This window comes from Nannochloropsis gaditana, assembly GCF_000240725.1.
Source record: "Nannochloropsis gaditana CCMP526 unplaced genomic scaffold scaffold238, whole genome shotgun sequence".
Taxonomy (NCBI): Eukaryota; class Eustigmatophyceae; order Eustigmatales; family Monodopsidaceae; genus Microchloropsis; species Microchloropsis gaditana.
The window spans coordinates 1-20,690 of NW_005803715.1; the positions used below are offsets into that span (position 1 = coordinate 1).

General features: G+C 54.9%; 6 protein-coding genes across 6 annotated transcripts; 4 read left to right on the plus strand and 2 right to left on the minus strand.

The window, feature by feature from the left end:
• Positions 1-386: 386 nt before the first annotated feature.
• RAD54L (DNA repair and recombination protein RAD54 and RAD54-like protein) lies at positions 387-1,955 on the plus strand (the record flags this gene model as incomplete). The annotated part of the gene is made up of 2 exons (XM_005855285.1): positions 387-848; positions 1,035-1,955. Coding segments are annotated over 2 exons (1,383 nt in total), but the record flags the coding sequence as incomplete, so codon positions are not given.
• Positions 1,956-2,471: 516 nt separating this feature from the next.
• On the plus strand, positions 2,472-2,935 carry NGA_0094301 (dna repair and recombination protein rad54; the record flags this gene model as incomplete). The annotated part of the gene is made up of 2 exons (XM_005855284.1): positions 2,472-2,902; positions 2,926-2,935. 2 exons carry the CDS (start codon positions 2,472-2,474, stop codon positions 2,933-2,935), a joined length of 441 nt encoding a protein of 146 aa, XP_005855346.1.
• A 1,435-nt stretch (positions 2,936-4,370) lies between these two features.
• On the plus strand, positions 4,371-6,134 carry NGA_0093501 (mate efflux family protein; the record flags this gene model as incomplete). The annotated part of the gene is made up of 2 exons (XM_005855278.1): positions 4,371-4,684; positions 4,895-6,134. The coding sequence occupies 2 exons, from the start codon at positions 4,371-4,373 to the stop codon at positions 6,132-6,134; spliced, it is 1,554 nt and encodes a 517-aa protein (XP_005855340.1).
• A 515-nt stretch (positions 6,135-6,649) lies between these two features.
• Positions 6,650-12,205, minus strand: STE11 (mitogen-activated protein kinase kinase kinase). Its single transcript, XM_005855280.1, has 2 exons — positions 11,974-12,205; positions 6,650-11,615 (listed from the first exon to the last, which is right to left on the minus strand). The coding sequence occupies exons 1-2, from the start codon at positions 12,022-12,024 to the stop codon at positions 7,254-7,256; spliced, it is 4,413 nt and encodes a 1,470-aa protein (XP_005855342.1). The 5' UTR covers positions 12,025-12,205; the 3' UTR covers positions 6,650-7,253.
• Positions 12,206-13,215: 1,010 nt separating this feature from the next.
• On the plus strand, positions 13,216-14,509 carry SRM (spermidine synthase; the record flags this gene model as incomplete). The annotated part of the gene is made up of 3 exons (XM_005855286.1): positions 13,216-13,587; positions 13,729-13,813; positions 13,965-14,509. Coding segments are annotated over 3 exons (894 nt in total), but the record flags the coding sequence as incomplete, so codon positions are not given.
• Positions 14,510-17,537: 3,028 nt separating this feature from the next.
• On the minus strand, positions 17,538-18,302 carry NGA_0094100 (trna rrna methyltransferase; the record flags this gene model as incomplete). Its single annotated transcript, XM_005855282.1, has 1 exon — positions 17,538-18,302. The coding sequence occupies one exon, from the start codon at positions 18,300-18,302 to the stop codon at positions 17,538-17,540; it is 765 nt and encodes a 254-aa protein (XP_005855344.1).
• Between the last annotated feature and the right edge of the window lie 2,388 nt (positions 18,303-20,690).

Sequence of the window (20,690 nt, forward strand, 5' to 3'; positions counted from 1 at the left end):
AAGGAGGATGAATTGCTGCTTTACGATCCCGCCTGGGGGACAGAAAAGCAATCGAGGCCGGCAGGACGACATCTGAAGGGTGAAGTGCCGACCAAGCCCGTCGTTTTGGAAGCTTTTCTGGGGAGAATCTTGCGGCCACACCAACGCGAGGGCGTCGCTTTTCTTTGGCGGTGCTTGACGGGCAGGGGGCAGCCTAGCCGGATGGGCCGCGGGGCAATTTTGGCGGATGACATGGTGAGGTGCTCGGGCGGAAACGGTGATTGAGAGAAAGATCGAGGCTTACGTAGAAGGACGAAGAGAGTCAGACAGACCACGAAATGACAATATGATATGGAGCTCGCATAGTATCTCACCAGCTTCCCCTCTGATCTCTCTCCCTTCCTCAGGGCTTGGGCAAGACGCTACAAACCATCGCCCTCCTATGGGCCCTGACCAGACAGTCCCCTTTCCAGCACCGGTACGCCGACGTGGAAAAAGCCGTGGTCGTCTGTCCGTCCTCTCTCTTGAACCAGTGGGCCGCTGAACTCAAGAAGTGGCTACAGGTCCGGCTCTCCTTCATGGTCGTCGACTCCGCCATGGGGAAAGCACTCGGGAAAGGGGATGCCAAGGAGCAGGTCAACACCTTCTGTACTTCCTCGGGGCAGCATTCCACCGTCCTTTTTATCTCCTACGAGGGGTACCGCATCCACGCGGCGGCTTTGAACGCTTGCCAACAGATCGGTCTCTTGATCTGCGACGAGGCACATCGGCTCAAGGAGGGGGCCAGCAAAACTCTGGTCGCCTTGGCCGCCTCCCCGGCACAAGCGAGATTGGCCCTGACGGGTACTCCTGTTCAAAACGACTTGGAGGTGAGGGAGCAGGGAGAGGAAGGGAGGGAGGGAGGGCTGGTAAGTTCCTGTGGAGGGCTTCTCAAAAACCAATAGCCTCTCCATAGCACACTATCTTTCAAGACTTACCTGGTGCTGTGACCATGAATCCCTTCTTGCCGCCGCTCCTTACTTCTGACCCGCTTTCGCCCACACTTCCCTCTCAAGGAATTTTACTCGCTGGTTGATTTCGTCAATCCCGGCGTCCTTGGCCCTCTATCCAGCTTCCGATCCAACTATATCTCTCCTATCCTTCGCGCCCGCGATCCCAAAGCCTCTTCTGTGACAAAGCAATGCGGCGAGCAACGTACTCGTGAGGTCATGGCCCTGGTCTCTCGCTTCTTTCTCCGACGCACCGCCGCTGCTGTCCTCAAGACCCTTATTCCTCCCAAGACGAGCCTCGTCGTTTTCTGCCGACTGGCCCCGGTGCAGCGAAAACTCTATCAGGAGGTGGTGAGGATTGGGCTCATGCCGGGTGTCATGGGACACGAACCGGCAGTGGCCTCTGCCTTGGGCTTGAAGATGATTGATGCACTGCGCAAAATATGCAACCATCCATGTTTTTTTTCAACGGAAGTGTCCCCTGAAAGAAGTGAGGACATCGGGCGCGAAGGGGAAGGAAGAGGAGGTTTAAGCGAATCGGCAATAATTAAAATTTTGCGGACGACGAGGTCTAATTCTGCGGCGGATTTAGATGAGGACAAGAAAGGCGGCAGCAAGTCGGGAAAGATGGGCGGGGGAAAGAAGTCTGCGGGGGGGCAAACGAGAACGAGCTTGCGTTGTCCGATTGGCATGTCAGGAAAATTGGCGGTGACAGAGGAGCTCCTGGAAGCTATTTACGCGCAAACAGCTGACCGCGTGGTGGTCTGCTCTTCCTACACACTTTCCTTGGACATGCTTCAGGACCTATGCCAGGCGCGAGGATGGCACGTCCTCCGCCTGGACGGCTCAGTCTCAATCTCTCAGCGACATGGGCTTGTGGAAGCTTTCAATAGGGGCGCCGGTTGCCCGGCGCGGGAGAAGGAGGATCCATTCGTGTTTCTACGTACGTGTCACTGGGTGGGAGGGGCAAGACGGCTACGGACTTGAAGAGAGAAGAGGAAGAGGAAAACGACGCGATTAAGGGCGTGCCACAGCCCACCACATTTCCATGTGGTCGCTGGCCTTCGGGTTAGGTTTGGGGTCTCGTTTACTAATTTTCTCCTTATTCGCATATTTTCCCCCCGTCATCAAGTGAGCACGCGCGCTGGTGGCCAGGGGCTGAACCTAGGTGAGTTTGTACCCTTTTAACGTGCATGATTATTTTTCATTGAACGGATTAAGCTCCAGCGTGTCGAAACGATAAAGCTCTTTAGAAGGGAGCTAAAAATGAATGTAGCGCTTAATTACAACACTTCAAATGCCCGCTTAACTTAACTCGAGGGACTTTGGACAGAGCATAATCCATATACATCCCTTCTGCTCCATAATCCAGTTGGCGGCAATCGTCTCATCCTCTTCGACTCTTGCTTCAACCCCTCCGCGGATCTGCAAGCGCAAGCACGAGTCTGGCGCGACGGTCAGAGGAAACCTTGCGTGCTTTACCGTCTCCTGAGTGCGGGTACCATGGAGGAGAAAGTCTTTCAACGCCAAATTTCCAAACGGGAACTGCATTCCACGCTAGTCGAGAACACGGCGCACGAGACTCGGAATTTCTCGCCGGACGAACTGAGAAAATTGTTTGTCTTGGCGGGACCCCATGTCCGGTGCGAGACCTACGATTTGCTTCGAAGTGGTGGAGGACGGGCGGAAGGAAAGCGAGAATGGAAGGATTACACAGGCCCCAAGGACATCCCGGACGCATGTTTGCGGTCGGTGGTGGAGGCGCAAGGGACGGGAGGGAGCATGGTGAATTTCGTACACGAGGAGGAAGACGGGAGAGGAGAGGAGGAGGACAAGGAAAAAAAGCGTGGAGATGACGAGGGCGACGGGGACATGGGGCTCGATTCTAGGCTCGTGCATGAAGAAGATGCTGTGGAGGACGAGGAAGTGAGCGGGTTCGGAGGCTCTGTCGCTGTAGCAGGGAGTGATGAGGCTGCCATACGCAAGCGAAAGAGGATCGTGGTATCGTGTGAGACGGAAAGTGATGATGAGTTTGAGAGTATCGACGGGAGAAGCGGTGAGAAGGATAGTGGAAGAGGAGCTGCTATGGGACCGACAAGCGAAGGTGGCAGCAGAGATGCGGAGGAGGGATATGACATGGAGGAGGAAGAAGAGTGGGAGACACTTATGAACTCGTAGCCCGAACACATTACCCAGAAGTTTAAAGCAAACAAAATGAGGATCATACCGACCAACAAGGAAGCACATGCACCTGAAAAGCTTTTCTTGCACCATTTTTCAGTAAAATAGATATAAACTTGCGGGTATGACGTAAACGTCTTTTTTGTTATCTTCTCCGCTATGTAAGAATGTAATGCTCTCACGCCTGAGAAGCAATTTATGAGACGAGGAACCTGTGCCTACTCACAAGCCATTTTATATTTGACGAGCGTACCAGGAACATTACAGAGTGCTTGATGTTCTCATTTCTCGCACAGACCTCCGGCTACCTTGAAGTGGTTGCATAAGATATAAAAGTCTCACGGCAATTTGCACACATGTACCCGATTTTGGGAATCTAAAACATGGAGACGTAATGCAGGAACAAAATTACTCTTTCTTGATAACCCACCTTGTGGCTCTCGGAGTGTGAGAACATCCATCACGCGTATTCTTTTGACACGTGCCTACCTCAATGATTCCCAGCCTACAATCTTTACAGTGCGAAGCTTCGAATGAAACCTCAGTTTCTACCTCCCGTAATTGTAGTTGATTATTTTTACTCACTGGCTTCAAGACTGGCGTCTCGCTGACATTCGATGCCTCCCTTTCCCGCGATTCGACCGGTCTCGCCCAAGACTGATGCCATCGACGAAAACCCAAAACGCACTTACAGAGCGCTCGGACAGAGTCAGCCTCCTTCTTATCATCCATTATTCCTTCTTTATGGGAAGTACATTAGGCACAGGATCCTTGGCAAATTTTGATTTTCTTGCCGCTCTCGAATTCTCAGCCATCCACGAGCTTTCGTCGTCCTCCCTTGCTTTAGTGACAACACGTTTGTGTAGAGCGGGGCGCGGTCTTTGTCGACGGATGAACCTACACATCAACAGACGCAGCTATGCAGATACACGGATGTATCGTCTTCACATTCTTCTACAATTAACGTTGCTTGTGGTAGTCACGGCGGCGTTTACCAGCTTGTCCGGAGGATCGCTTTCGACTTGCAGGCGCGGTCCAAGCACCGGCTGTAGCACACCTCGCACCCTAGATGTTGAAAGGGGCGGCATCCGCCGCGTTGGAGTCACCAGTGGTCGGATAAGCGGTCATTCGCTAGCATTACAGCGGAAGTACCTTTGTTCGACCATGCCACTCACTCCTTTATCTGCATCGAGCGGGGGAACAAGCGAGCCTTCCCACAACATGCATCAAGCCCCAAGCGCTGTCACGCCGGTCCCTGCTGCCGTGCACGCTGCCCACAGCCACATCGGCGAAGAAGGAGGTCATCAGGGTGGTATACTGCGATCACTGAAAGAGAACTGGGCGAGGTTGACCCGAGTCCAAGAATACGATGGACAAATTTGGGAGTTGGCCTTGCCCACGCTGGGTGCCGTGTTGATCGACCCTTGTCTGTCTCTAGTGGACACCATGTTTGTGGGAAAACTCGGCCACGTAGCCCTGGCATCGATGGGTCCATGCACGGCTCTCTACAACATGATCTTCGCCACAGCTTCTTGGTAAGTAATAATTGTTCCACGCCCTGCCTCAACATAGCATCTTGTACTCCGGCGCGCGTCGCCTTCCCCCCTTTTTTGATTTCCTTTCCCTTTTTCTATGACACTGGAATTTCGGTTGTTCTTTCCAAATGCACAAGAGCGCGAAGTTGACTTTTGAAAGCCGTGTACAGTAACTATAACCTCTTTTACACTCGTAACACCCGTTTCAAGCATGTTTTCCGTGTCCACCGCCGTGCTGATCGCCCGCTACAAAGCCCTTGGCGACGGACAGGCGACGGGCCGGACTCTCTTTACGGCCATCACCTCCTCTGTCGCGTTGGGAATTTTTTTCACCGTCCTGATGGCGTCCCGACCGTCGCAAGCCCTCCGCTTGATGGGGGCGAGCTCACCAGAGATGATTCGGCTCGGAGCCCCTTATCTTCTTTGGCGTGCGACGGCTCTACCGGCCAATATGTTCCTCCTGGTGGCAGGCGGCGCATTCCGCGGTATCGGAAACGCGAGGGAAAACTTTACGAATGGACTCGTGGTGGGGCTAGTCAACTTGGTCCTCGACCCGGTTTTGATGTTTTCGTGCAATCTGGGGGTGGCAGGCGCCGCGATGGCTACCGCGATTGCCCAGTGGATCGGTGCTTTGTCGTACATCTTCAAGATGACCCGAAGAAAAGAAGCGTTTGGGTTGAACCTAGGGTGGAAAATCATCCCGGGGATGGCAGACGTGCAAGAGTTCCTGACCGCGGGGACGGCCATGCTCTTCCGCTCCCTGTGCAATGTGGGGGCCTGGACCCTTATGGCATCGATAGCGACCCGGATGGGAGTGGTGGAGATTGCGGCGCATCAGTTGATCCTCAGCATGTGGCTGGTTATAGCCTTCGTACAAGACGCGGTCGGGGCCGCGGGCCAGGTCTTGGTCTCCCAGCAGCTTGGTAATCCGGGCAGCAGTCGGCATGCCATCCGGAGGGGAAAAGCCCGGGCCCGCGCCATCGCGAAGAGGGTCATCAGTTTTTCCGCGATCATCGGCGTGGCCCTGTCTTTGATAGGTCAGATCGTCCTCCCCTCCCTAATCCCTCTCTTCTGCTCATCCCCTGAGGTAATCGCACTGACCAGTAGCGTCTTGCCTATCGTCCTTCTCGGCTTCCCCGTGTGTTGCGTGGTATGGACGTGGGATAGTGTTTACTATGGGGCAAGCGATTTCAAGTATAATGCTAAGGTGATTGCTGTCTCGTCCTCCATTGCTGTATCGTTAACGTTGGCGTCCTTGCACTACGAGTGGGGGTTGCTAGGGTTGTGGTCGTCGATGGTTTTTGTTTATTTTGGCTTACGTGTTGTCGCGCACTATAGGAGATTTAATTCAGAACACGGTCCCTTCGGAAAGAGCACTTTGTCGTTGAATGAAAGGGATGATGGCGCAGGCCAGACGTTGATGAGTGATGCGGTACCACAGATAAGCTGAAGAGTGGATGAAGAAGCACAAGGGTGAGACTGAAGAAGGCGAGGGTTGCGGTATGCTAAATATTAGACGACCTGGAATACGGACAATTAGACGTGGACCGGGAGGAAAGTTGTATGGATTCGCAGTGGGCACAAGTTGGATGAGATGTGATATAACGTCGACGCACCCCGTGACGCTTTAATTTCCAAATTGCCTCCTTGTGGCGACAAAATCCATATGAGGACAAGTGGAACAGCCAAAGCGATCACGTCTGATCGAAGCCGAGATAATTGGCTTTTCCTAATCAAATCACATGGCAGCTTCCAGTGCGCGCTACACCGGGCACTCCGCTTTTCTCTGCAAGAGCACACGCCTTCATCTGATAAGCCAAAGTGTACAAGAATGGGAGGTCTCAGATGAACCCTTCAATCATAGTAGAAGATGAGAGCAAGGAGGCCGAGTCTCCTCAGCAAAGGGTGATGAAAAAGATGGCTAGCAACCGCATAATCAAAATTCAAAGGCATTCTCCAGCATGCTTCGGATGAAAGCGGGTTCTTCTTCTGTTTGCTTTTCTTCCTGGCTTACTCATCCCACATCTCTTGCTGGCTGTTATCCCACATCTTCTACTTCATGCTGGCAAAAAATGATTTCCAGGGCGTATTACTTTCATTCGCCGGGTACGGATTGCGTGTCAAAACTCTGACTCCTTGTCTTAGGCTGCCTTTTTCACTTCAATTGTCATTAGCCCTGTACAGTCCTTATTATTTGACGGCTGACTTTCTAAAGATACATCCACATTAAACGCACACGTGCTGGTGTCCTGAACTACTTCATGTTCCCGTACATTGACATCAACTTTCTCAACACACACCCTCATGACATGACGACCTCCCATGGCTTATTCCCAACTCGCTTTAGACAACACACGACGCATACCTGTACTCACAATTACATCGACACGCACATTTTTCGTGAACCATTTGAGGTCCCCTCGAAGGAAAACGGCACTTTCCGTGCAAACAGGTTTAAGACATCTCGTACACAAAGAAACATTTTGATCTAACAAGGACATCTGTCTAGCTCACTCTCAAATTCCACATATGATCATTTTGACACGTGCATGCATTGGTCGCACGTGTCTCAGGGTAGGAAAGAAGGCTCGCGTCCATCTTTGCCTAGCTTCCCCTCGCTTTGTCCGCCGTGGTTACGCTTTCCAGGGCGCAAAGGGAACGATGACGCTGTGGCTTCCTCACCTCCAATGCGATCGTTTCCATTTTCCATTGCAACTTCTTGTGCAATAAATGGATGCTGTAGCAGCTCTTCCGCCGTAGCCCGCTGCTTTTCGTCGATGGCTAGGCACCGTGTTAGAAAGTCCTTACCTACATTGCTCATGCTGCTCGGAAGAGATGGCGGCTGCGTTGAAGTCGCGACGTGGAAAAGGGCTGCGAGCTGGTTGGAAAATTCCGGCCATGGATGGGCAGCCGTGGCCATCTCGATGATAGTCGCTCCCAATGACCAGACATCTGCGGCTTTGGGTAAACGGCCTGATTGTTTGATCACCTCTGGAGCCATCCAGGGAACCGAGCCCGTGATGTTCTTCAAGGAGTTCTCCAACGATACCGAGGCGGCCGTTTGAAGGTCTTGCAGTTGTCGAGAGCAGCCGAAGTCTGCCAGTTTTGCGATGCCATTATTGGTCACTAGTACGTTGGCCCCTTTTACATCGCGGTGGATAATACCCATCGAGTGCAGGTATGCGATCCCGGACACAATCTGAGCCACGAGGCGTCGAGTTAGGGCTTCTCCAAAAGCGCCGTACTGCCCCAACATCGACGCAATACTCCCACCAGGCACATATTCCATGAAGATAAAGAGGGCGTGCGTGTCGCGGGCTGTACCTAAATATTGGACGATATGCTTGTGTCGCAGTCGTTTCATAAGAAGGATCTCCCTCTCGAGCCGCGCCACTTCCGCCCGGGACCCATCCACGAGCCCAATCTGCTTAACCGCAAAGCGTTCGCCAGTGCTGGCATTCAGGCCTACGAAGACATTACCAAATGTTCCCTTGCCTATCTGTGCGCCTTTTCGCCAGTCGATCCGCTCGCTGGCCGGTGCGTCCTTCCATTCTTTATCCCCAGACAACCCTTTCTCCGTGGCATCCATGGAAGTCGTGGCGACCAGCATGCGCTGCCTATGATGCTGCAGGCGCACTTTTCGCTGCTGCTCGTTGTCGATGTATTTGTCTTGGTTGTTTTGTACTGTGGCATGATCCACAGCCTCCTCCAAATCTTCCCAATCCCCTCTTGCCACATCTTCAGACGCATTGTTGTGCAATCTCTTCCGGAAGCTTGCATTCGTTTCAGTCCGATTTTTAACCAGACCCCTTGGCCTATCGTTGATCTCTTTGTCCATCATTTCTACCCGAGGACGATCCTCCTTATCCTCCTTGTACGGTGCCAGCCTGGTCGGATCTCTGCACCGCTCCATTCCCCGCCAAGTCGCCTCGTTCATCGAGGCTTGCTCACCCATGATACCCCGCATTGAGCGTATGGTCGCACTATTGCCATCTCCCACATTGCCTCCTTCCTTATCTGGCTCTTCTTCTTCAGACGCTTCTCCAACCAGGGACACATTCATGGCATCTTCTCCACCGTGACTCCTCTTCACTTCGACGCCAAGCGCGTGCGGGGACGACGTGAGCTCATTATGGGCCCCTCCGAGCGGATCCACGGGGTCGTGACTGCTGCGTTCTCCCGAGTTGTGTTCGATACCGCCATGCTCCTCCCCTCTCTCCCCATCTAGGCTTGCTTGAAGAGATGCGGCCCTTCGCCTGCTGGCAGGCGAAGCGTCACTAGCGCAGTTGGCTTTCCAGAGACCAAACTCGTACGACACAGGCGAGACCCTACCAGCCGAGTCGCTCCTATCCTTGCGAAGAATTTTGCCACTGTCGTTACTGCCCCAACCCGTGCTATCCGCTCCAACGGGCATGCCGGTCTTCCGACCAAAAGACACTGCCTCCTCCAAACGCTGCGTTAAGACTCGATCATTGTGCCGCCTGGCGGCATCTTTCGTTCCGTCGTCTTCCTCTTTTTCTATCTCTGTCTCCTCTCGCTGCTCTACCGCGCCGTGGCTTTTTAATTCTTTCCAGGCTTTCCACGTGACGGCATGGCCTTTAGAGCTGCCTCCCGCCTTCGAATAGTGGTATGCCCCGCCCGTATGCTCTGGGCCATTGATACTCGTATTGCTTGACGACACATCCGTCGAATCGACCCATCCGCTTACATTACCGCCAAAATTGACCCCTCTCAGGCCTGGGGAGTGTGCGGCGGCAAGAGGGACAACATCTTCTTTTCCAATTTCATTCAATGAACCCCGGCTGCGACCGCGAAAGCCGCCGTGACTTCCGGGCATGTTCGCCCCCTGCCCGGTCTTGAGCGGTTTCATGGATAGCAGAGACGGCGAGGAAAAGGACGACATGGAGGAGTGCATTGAGTTCGACCGACGCCGGGCGTACAACGCTGACATGCCGCCGCTGCCGCTGCTGTTGGCAGAGCCTGCGCCCATCCATCCACTGTCGTCCACCTCGCCGTTGGCAATCTTTGCCCCCATAAGTGGTTCGCTGCCTTCGTCTCCACTCGCAGTGGGCCCTTGACTGTGCAAGCTCCCGCTACTGTGCTGATGAGACATGTACGACAAGGGTAGGAGACCGGCCTGCACAAGATGCTGTTGTTGCTGTTGCGCGAGCTGAAATGGGTGGTGAAGCTGCGCCACTGCCTTTTCTCGGGCCTGAACCATCGGGGAACGAATTCCCATGGCGTGTTGAGACGTCGAGGACGCAGGGAGGGACGAGGGAATGGGGGGCGGGGCAGGCCTGGAGGGAGAGGGATGGGTGGTCATGCCCGTCCCTGGGCCTGTCTCCGGGTATCCGTAAGGATTTTTGGTGCACGAGGTTGCTTCCCCGGCGGACGGAAGCTGCGACGACGGCGACAGAAAATTTGTCCGTGGGGAGGGATTCGTAACGTTCAAGACTGCTCCAGGGGACGGGAATCCTCCTTCCTTCCCCACGCCACCCACAACACTGCCGTTGATGCTGCTGACACAACTGCTGGCACTGCTGCTGGTGCTGTTCACGCTCCCTTCCTGGTCAGAATGCGAGGGACTGAGGTTGCTGGGACCGCATTGCGGGAGGTAGAACGAGTGCCGAAGGGCGGTAGCAAGCCTAGAGGTAGACTCTTCTCCCTCGGGGAAAAAAGCTCTGCTGCCCAAGGCACCGGGGGCGATCGAGGCCGACTCGCTCCCTACCTCCCCCCGCCCTGCTTTGGTTGCCCCCTTTTCCAACCAATCCCCGCCGCCACAACCTGCCGGGCCCGAGGGAGATGAAGAGAATGGCTTAGGGGTAAACTGGGCCCCGCGCTTCGTCGGGCTAGTCCCTCCCGCCCCGCCTCCTGAAACCGAGGCGAATCTAGCAGGCCCCATGTGATGGTCTTGGTTCACGGTATTGGTTCCAAGCATGTTGCCAGTGCTGTTGTTCCCCGCGCCAAGCACTCTCACCCGTGCGATCTGTTCACTCCGCGACTCTCCCCCGTAGCTCAGGGACCGGTAGAGAGGGGGGGGGGTCCGCAGCCAGAACGAGGTGTTCACTCCTGTGGACGAAGGGCTGCGAAACTGCAAGGCGGAGGGAGGAGAAGAGGCATGCAGACGCGTGCCTGTGTGCGGCAAGTGTTGCGGCGGGGCGGGCTGTGACAGGAAGGAGGAGGGGGAGAAAGCGGCCGCAGTGGTGGCCGCGGAGGAAATGGAGGAGGAGGCGGCGAATCCGCCAGCGCGACCCAGTCCACTGGGAGGCAGCGCATTGCTCAGGCCCGTCCCAGACCGCTCTCCGTCCTCTCCTTCCCCCCTTCCTACCGAAGCCCCCGGCTTCTCCTGGCCCCCAGCCTGGGACGTCGAGAGCAACCTCAGCCGCGTCTTGTTGGCAGCAGCCACGTTGGCCCCGCCCCCACCAGTCTTCGTTTTTAGGAAAGGCGGGGACGACGTGCCGCTCCCGCCAGCTTTGTCGGTGGAGGAATCGTCCGCGCCCAGAGACAACTCAGCGATACGTTGCGCAGGGGTCAGGTGGGCCTGGTAGGGCTGGTATGCGGCCGACGATGGTGGCTGGTGCGGGCAAGGCTGGAGAGTCTGCTGCTCGTTGGAGAGAGCCCGGGCGGAAGCAGACGCGGGCAGGCCCGGATGTGGCGCGCTCGTGGACGCGCTGGCATTGCGTCGCTCGAAGCCAAGGGGCAGAGAATGTTGACGGGTGAGAAACGGGGCGGGGCTGGAGGGAAATCCACCGAACAGTGGGAGCGATGGCGAGTGAGGCCCGGCTTTCGATGGACTTCGCAGGGTACAAGAGGCTGTGGAGGACGAGCATGCTCCGTTGCTGGGTGCCGGACTGGACACTGGACGGGGGGGGTTCGCGGAAGATGCGTCGGCCTTGTGCTGGGGTGGTGGGACAGGATCATAGATCGGCATGAGAGGAGCGGACTTGATACCGAAGAAGACGCACCATTTACCAAAAATGAAAAACACAGTCGGATCCACTCAAGGTGTACCAGGTCATACAGCGCGTTAGATGTCGGGAGAACCCCCAGCGGAATATTCCAAGATTTAGTTTAGAAACGCAGTCGCCGTCGGCTTCAAAGCATACACGCCCACCCATAACAGGCACCAACCGAAAGCAAAAGACCACGATGCAATTTGCAAGGCTAATCATGGACCCAACCTGAGCATGTTGGAAGGGTCTGCGGCGACAACCAAGTGGTCGCTCACATATCATCCTTGAGCTCTCAAATTTCAACATGTCAAATCTCGAAACCAAAGATTTCCCTACCTGGGGGATGAACTCGGGAAGAGGGTCAAGGCGAATATGTCGATGATTCATGCCTTCGTTGTGTCTTCCTCTTGTGGATGGGGTCTAAAATGAAAAGGCGACAGTCTTCTACTAGCCCCTCTGCGAAAGTCCTTTGCACGAGATGTGAGACATGAAGCCAAATCTACGTGACTGCAACTTTGTGATAACCCCCAATAAAATCTACAGTCGACGATAATAATGCTGTCCCTGTGCCGATATGGAGCAAAAATAGGGTGAATCACAATATTTTGTCGTAGAATCACCCGGCGCTATGGGGCTCCCCGCCTCCCTCACATAACAACACTCCAGCACGTTGCCCTACAATCCACTACCTAGGACTAGTTCCAACACCACCAAACACCACATGCATGCCGCAGTCCAGCACATGCATTCACCCACCACGATCATCCCAACCCTTCCACCGCCCCGACCAGTCCGTGCGCCTTGCAGAACAAACGTTATCTTGCCTTTTTGACATTAAGAGTCCTTCGGAACCGGCGGCACAAGAGCGTCGGTCCGAGGGCCTGCTGCCGAGAAGCCCTCCTTCAAGGATAAGACGACCACGTTTCCGACACACTACGACACCAGCCCCGAAATCACGAAATGCACACACCGCTGTGTCCAACGTCCCACGGACGAAGGAACAAAGAAGGAGACCTTGAACCCCTGGGGTAGTTTCTCCAAATTATGAGCGACGTGTCCCAAAAATTGGCTGCCCGCGCCTGCGCCACAGGATCGGCGCCGACGGCTTCTGTACGTCGGCGCAACTGGGTGCAAAAACACCAGCAATGGCACAAAAAGATCGGTATCGCATTATATGCCAGTAAATTTTTCGTTAAAACATATGTTTTTTCCGCCTTTCTGCCTTCGCAATGCATCAATTTTGTGAAAAAGAATCATTTTTTCGAACGTTGCCTCTGAAAGTGATCTGCCTGCTCTTGCCTCTCTTTCAGAAAGTGTACGTATCACATAGTCGTCCAAAATGGCGGCGGGGGCTAGTGATGACAGACAGGAACTTCTTAATTTGATCAAAGACGGCTGGTTTGAGGAGAGACAGAGCTTTTGGACAGGTACTGTGATCTTTTTTTCTAGCCTTTCCTTCTTTCCTTCTACTCCACGGCTTGATGCGCGCCCTATCGTATCTATGCATACATAAAGTGCCTCCAAGAAATATTACCAAGTGTTTTTGGAATGTACCGAGTCTTTGGCTTGCGAAACACAACAGGACAACGGTTCTCCCTCCAAGTGGAAAAGGTGCTCTTTCACGCGCGTTCTGCCTATCAGGACGTTCTGCTCTTTCAATCTACCTCCTACGGCAAAGTCCTCGTGCTCGATGGAGTCATCCAAGCCACGGAACGTGACGAGATGGCTTATCAAGAAATGATTTCGCACTTGCCCCTTTTTGCGCACCCAAACCCGCGCAAAGTCCTCATCATTGGGGGCGGGGATGGAGGCGTGCTGCGGGAGGTGGCGAAACATCCGTCGATCGACACCATCCACATGTGCGAGATAGATAAAATGGTGATCGACGTGAGCAAAGAATTTATGAGTGACACGTTGGCCACGTCGTATGAAGATCCTCGCTTGACGCTGGTGAGTGAGAAGGGAGAGGAGTGAAAGGGAAGGGGAAGGAACGAGGGACCGGGCTCGGGACCCTGACGCTCGGGCGGCCAAACCGCATGTGCTGCCTACTTCTATGCCCTCTAAGATCTTCGTCAACGGATACTCGCACAGGTGGTTGACGATGCGGCCAAATTTGTCACTCAGGACGGGCACTGCACCTACGATTGCATTATTGTCGACTCGTCCGACCCCGTTGGTGCGTATACAGGCGAAAGAGCACAGGAATGGCAAAGATGCGCGGAAAGTCTCGCATCCCATGAGCGCACGGCGGCATGCAGATTTCTTTGCCTCTTTTGCTGCTCCATGCCCCTTTGCTCACCCTCGTTGACATGTCATCTCCCCCGCAGGACCCGCCGAAGCCCTCTTCGAAGCCGCCTTCTTTCAATCGCTCCATAAAGCACTCAACCCGGGCGGTATCATATGCACACAGGCAGAATGTCAATGGCTACATTTGGATTTCATTTCCAAGGTCTACCGAGCTTGCTGTGACATCTTTACCGAGGTCGAGTACGCATACACAGCCATCCCCACCTATCCTTCAGGACAAATTGGTTTCATGCTCCTCTACAAGGGCCCTGAAACCTCTGCAGCTGAAGATGATGGTAAGTGCGACGATTTACGGCCTTTGACTTCTTTACGGGTCGCCGCCCGTACGCCATCTGCTGAGGTTCAAGCAAGCCTAAAATTTTATAATCCTGCTCTTCACACCGCTGCATTTGCCTTGCCCGAATTCGCTCGACGGAAGCTGGACGAGGCCCGTGCACAAGTCAAACCGCGCTCATAGGAAATGATGTCAGAGCTAAAGTACTTTGTTGCGGACACATATGTGAGTCCGTCATTGGTTTTACTAAAACATCACCCCTGATCGAAAATTCGTTTCTTTTGGCACTTTTGTTTTCTTTGTCTTTTATATTCTTTCACAAAAGTTGCGCGCAAGAAAGAGGAAACATTCAACATTTATATCCAGAAAGCCTTCGCGTATCAAACTTGCAACAAAGCGTGATTGTTTGGTCGTTACACATTGCACATCGTTGTCCGAGCTGGTTGCCAGATGTGAGTGCCATTTGTGCAAACCATTAGGCCTGGGATATCTTTATGGGAGCATGCCCTCACATTGAAAGCCTTGTGGAGTACGCATATCGCGCCTCGTCGCATTTCCAACTTAATTTTGGTGGCTGCAGTTTGTTCCGCATAGCCTCGGGGGCTTCGTGCGCTCCGAACAAAGGAGCCTCCGACAGTATCTTTGTCATCATCTTACCGGCTTGCTCAATTCCATGCCTCTTCCGACGTGCAATGTGCGGCATATAGCACAGATCCTGCCATCATTGTGTGATATTCTCTCCGTCAACCGAGAAGCAACTGTATCTGTCCACTCTGAGTTCACAGTGATGGTACGTGACGGACGCCTCCAGGATGGGCCCTACAAAGGGCAGCTTGCATCCCCTCTCATTAAATTCCTCGCCCCATCCTTCTTAAAGCTACCGGCACCACGCAGGGAAATGGTGACAACATCACTGTGCGCTAAATCTTCCGACTTTCTGCAGCAGCAGCAATTTCCTGGTCCTACGTCAATAGACACGCAGCAACCGCTTGAGAAGCATGTACTATCCGTGACGGAGGTGCACGAGACGACCGGGAGTCCCTCGACAGAGACCACGGACAACCAACACGGACGGCAAAAATTGCAGCAGGGCATAAGAACCGAACAAATGCCGCATCAGCCGTACCTTTTACAGCCCTTGCCCGTCCTTTCCCCTCCACCTTCTGCGGAAGACAAGAACCAGTTTGCGCCCTCCGCTATGCCGCCACAGCTTGCGCTATTTTCACAACCCACAAGTTCATTAACGTTGGCATTGGAGACTGCGGATCCTCCCGTCTTGGAAGGATTTTACAACTATCCCAAATCCCAGGAAGGCGTCCATCACGAGCCGTGGATTCGGCTGTTCGGTGCTATCTTGCAGCCTGCCGCTGACGGCTTTGTCGTCACAGATCACACATGTACGAGGGGCGTCAGCCTCTGGACCTTTACGTTGCGATTGTTGGGGGTCAAGGCCCTGGGATGGCGGGCATTGGATGAGTCAGCGACCTGGAAGTCGATCGGGATCCGGGTCACCAAACTGCGCAAGCAGCAAGAGGAGGGGTCCGCCAAGATCAACATCAACGAATGGATCGGAGAACACATTGTTTGGCGCCGGGAGTTCCGCACCCGACCCTTCGACATGCGCGTACCTCGTCCACCACCTCCAAGGACGACCGAGGAGGCGGCCGCGGAGCTGCCTGGGCCCGTGCGCGTCAAGAGCACCTTTGCGCTGGGCATCACTCTGCGAGATCCCTCCGACCCGGATGTACAACGCGCCTTAGCCAACGCAGTGGACCGGATAGCGCCTGGTGCTGTCCCGTCTCGCATGGGCCTTGTTTTCGCGGAGTATCGGCGCTTGTGGAACGCCTACGAACCCCTATCCCTCCAGCAACGGCAGCATGGCAGGGTGGGACAGACCGCGGGCAAGAAGCGGAAGAAGATGGATTCGGAGGCGGCGTCGGCGGCCCTTGAACCTCCTGCTGTGGCTCCTTCGGCGTCGGATGATTCAGCGATGGGAGAAGGGCAGGAAAGGGGGCAGGTGCAGCTGGTTTTAGAGGGCCAGGGGGAGGGCCACGACCAGGTTTTCAATAGCGCAGAGAGGGAAGCCAAGGACTACGGCATGATGGTAATGCAAGCAGTGGGCGGTGACGAGAGTCACGTGCACATGCTGAACGGAGGCATGGGGATGGCGGCGATGGAAGGAGGGGAGGGAGGCCGAGGGGGAGGCATGACGGGCCCGGGGAGTAGCGGGGGAGCCGTCATGCTAGCGCCCGCGGACACGGCCTCGTTGCCTTACATGGCGCATCAGGAAAACGAAATCCAGCCGCCGATTGCCCGCGAGGGACGGGTGGAGTACCCCCGAGTGCATGGAGGGGCGGCGGGGGTAGGGGGTGGGGGCATGGGTCTTGCGACGGGGCTGCCGGGTCAGAGGGGGCACGTACAAGGGGAGGATGTACATGGCGAGCGACTGCCGGTGGAGGTGGGCTCCCTGCACCTGGTCGCGCCCCAGAACCCTCCTTTTTCCCACGGCGGTGACCATGTCCGTAGGGAGGATCTGAGTCCCTCCGCCTCGAGAGAGGCGGGGCCCCAGCCTGAGTTTTTCCTACAGCACGGACCGACGGACCGACAGGACGTGCACCTGGTGGGGGGAGGGGAGGAATCCGGCGAGTACGGGGTCTACCACGTGGAGGGACCCGACGCGGAGGACGGAGGCGGGATGGCCTCGCTGGCAAGCATGGCCATGGAGGCCGGCGTGCCTGTGGATTTGGAGCACCACCACCCGCAAGAACATTCCCACCACGCAGGAGTGGTTCACGAGGCTAGCTTTCGGGAGGAGGGGCTGGTTGAGGACCAGCCACAGGGGGCGCATGATCACGAGATGCCCCTCCACCAGGACACAAACGGGGACGGCGGCGGGGGGGCTTACCCTGACCAAGAGTCCGCTTCCCTCCCTGATCCGCGCAAGTTGGTGGCTCTTTGAATGTAAAAGCTTCTCCCCGAGAGGGTGCAACACACGTGTCTATCGCGGCGTCGAGTTATGTTCTTGGATGATGGCGGCCCACGATTGTCGATATTTGATGGATACGTACGAAGACATTAACACTCTTTTGACTCATTTGTCCTGTATTGACGGGCAGAAATTGACCCCACTGACGACTGCCTAGTCGTCTCATGGCGGAAAAGGTCACAAATGTGAAGTTCGGAGCTTCCAGATTTCTCGTTCGATTTTCTACGTTTCGTATGTCTTTCTTTTGGCCTTCCCGTCCTAGGCAATTATTCACATTTCCGTATGTCTCGGGTTCAAACTGTTTCAGTTTCGGCCTGGCATTGCCTGCGACGCTTACCCCCCTAGGTTGTAACCAAGCACTGCCTTAGATGTCGGCAAGAAACCCTCGTCCTCAATCAGCAAACCCTCCCGCCTCAAGATCGCCGGCCCTTGCGGCACCGATCTCAGCAGCCACCGTAGCAACAACAGGTTCTTCTCGGCTGTCGGCAGGTCTCCGTGCTTCAGACCTCCCATGGAGCTCACGAAAGCCAACGTCACTGCAGTACTCCCGGATAAATTGAAGCTTTCCGCGAAGCCCATCATCGGAATCTGGAACGTCCCGTCACACAAGGAGCGCATTTCTTCCGTGATGCCCCTTTCTTCGTTCCCCATCACAATCGCCACCTTCTGAGCCGCCCAATTCACCTCCTGCACTGGTTTCGGGGACGTGCCCGGCTTCAAGTCGCTCGCCAAGACGTAATATCCCTCTCTCTTCAATGCGGCCACGCAAGCTGACGCGCTCGGGTGCTCCCTGACGGTCAACCATTTTTGTGAGCCCATAGCGCTCTTTGCTTGAGCGAGGCGGTGCGGTTTGCGGTAGTGAGCAGTATCGAGGATGACGTGTGCATACTGAACTCCGAAAGCATCCAGAGATCGAAGACACGCCCATAGATTGTTGGGGTTGGCGACATTTTCGAAGACAAATTGGACAGATTTGGTGCGCTTGTTCACAATATCTCGCAGACGCTCTAAACGAGCAGCAGTACAGAATCTGGATAGGCACTCTGTCGCAGCAGCCACGTCTCGGATATGTCGGTCATCCTCCTCCTCGTGATCCATATTGTGATTTTCACCCTCCCTTTCTTCAGCTTCTTTACCGACACTTTGAGTAGAACCGTCACCATGTTGCTTTATTCTAAGACTGCGACCGTTGTTCTCTCCACTCCATCCCGCGTTGACCCCGAACTCCCAATTATCGAAGTTTCCGTCATTCGAATCGGGTTTGGGTACATCGTAGTGGAGCTTTCTTTTACGTCGAGTGTCACAGACAGCCACAGACGTCCGAGGAAAGAGTAGGCTCCTTTGTACCCTTATGTTGGTCGTGAAGAGGCCTCCACGATTTTTGAATGCGGCAGAGATGAAGCTGGCAGGGCGAGATGAGGAGTAGGCTTGAGGCAGTCTTGCGCGAACTAAGATAAGCACACTGACCACAAAGGCTACTTGACAGGAACGCCCATCCCAGCCGGCCGAGGCATACAGCATGACGTTCTCTGTTGATTAAGATGTCATTAGTCTCATGGAGGCGCATAACACGATCGGGAAAAGGGCAGGCATGGGTGAAAGGCTGGGGACACGTACCGTAAGATCGCCGTTGAAGACGGGGCGTTTAAAAAAGCGTATAATCCGCGCACAAACTGATGGAAAGGTGCCATAATTCCTGCCATCCAGACTAGCGCTACCCATGAGCGAGAATTTCCCCCGTACTAATATTCCGGATGGACTAGATGCTGGATCGATAATTGCGCACGTCCCACCTTCCGACGAGTTGCCGCAGAAAATGCGGACGAAGCCTCCCCTTGAGTTCACGTTCGAGGTAGGGGGTTATAATTCGTGCAGTTTTTTTCAAAAAGCTACCAAGCTGGTATCGGCACTGACATTGTTATATCCAGATGGCTACATACGATGCCAGGAGCAAAACCTTCCAACTCGAGACGCCTACAGGGCTTGGTTGTCTGAGCGCAAGATGGCGCCTCAATTTAATGCGGACCCGCGAGCGCAAGCGCATACTTCTAGCCCGTTTGTCGTACTGAATGGCACATTTTTAGGGGGTTGCGATGATACGATTGCCTGCTGTCGGCATAATTTCGTTGTTGACAAAAGCGTCGGCGGGGTCAGCCGGGCAGAGGATACCGAGAGGGAGGTTTTGCAGGCTCCCGACGGCTTCGACAAGCAACATACATACGATTATGACTTGATTGTGATCGGTGGAGGTAGCGGAGGTTGTGCTTGTGCCGAGGAGGCATCCCTTTTAGGCGCTCGAGTTTTACTTTTGGATTATAAAAACCCCTCTCCCCGAGGTGCTGCATGGGGACTAGGGGGTACAAGCGTAAATGCGAGTTGCATTCCGCGCCATCTATTCCACATAGGAAGCGCTCTGGGCGAAACGATTGCAGTAGATTTGCCAGCGTTTGGTTGGGAGTTTGGGGTGGAATCGGGAGCAACGAGGCAGGACGAGAGAGCAACGCAGGCAGAGGACGAGAGACAGCAGATGCACCACCACTCTTGGTCCATCCTGCGGGATAATGTACAAGCATACACCCGCCGCCTCAATTTTGAACTCCGTCTCAAGCTTCGTGATGCGCGTGTGACGTACTTTAACAAGCTTGGCCGATTTTGGGACGCGCATACCTTGGACGTTCAAGGTGATCACGGGGGCACAGGGCGACTGACTGGAGCCCGCTTCGTGATTGCAGTGGGCGATCGGCCCCAGCCTCTAGACTGCCCCGGGGGGGAACTGGCAATCACAACAGACGAGCTGTTCTCCTTAGAGAGGGCACCCGGTGAGACGTGTGTGGTGGGTGTAGGCCACATCGCTGTGGAGTGCGCGGATCTTCTTCGAGGCATGGGCCATACCGTGACGCTGGCGGTACGCTCCACCATTCTCCAGGACGAGGAGTACGACAGAGAGTGCGTTGAGAAGTTGGAAGAGCACCTGACAAAGGCCCGGCGCTTGCGCCTTTTGCAAGGTGTTGTGCCCTTGTCGTTGGCTCTGGAGGAGGCGGGCGGTCGGAAAAAGGTGCGCGTCACTTTTTCGAGCGGGAACGCATGCGTGTTTGACACCGTCATCGCAGCCCTAGGCCGAATTGTCGACCTGGAGGCCTTGAATACAGACGGAATAGGTTTGGCAGTGGACCCAGAGAATGGAAGATTGCGATGCCAAGGCGAGCAAACGACCCAGGCCCATATATACGCGATTGGCAGTGTGCGCACCGGGAGCCCGGAGCAGGCGACTTGTGCAGCTCAAGCAGGAAAATTGCTCGCCCGAAAAATGTTCGGAAGCTCTCAAGTAGGGGTAAACGATGCTGTCATACCGCGAAGGATCCTGACATTGTGGGAGTACGCCTGTGTCGGTCTGAGCGAGGCACAGGCGAGGGCGGTAGTGGAGGGGAAGGATTTGAAAGTGTACCGAGCCTCTTTCACACCCTTGGAGTGGGCCATCGTCCCGGA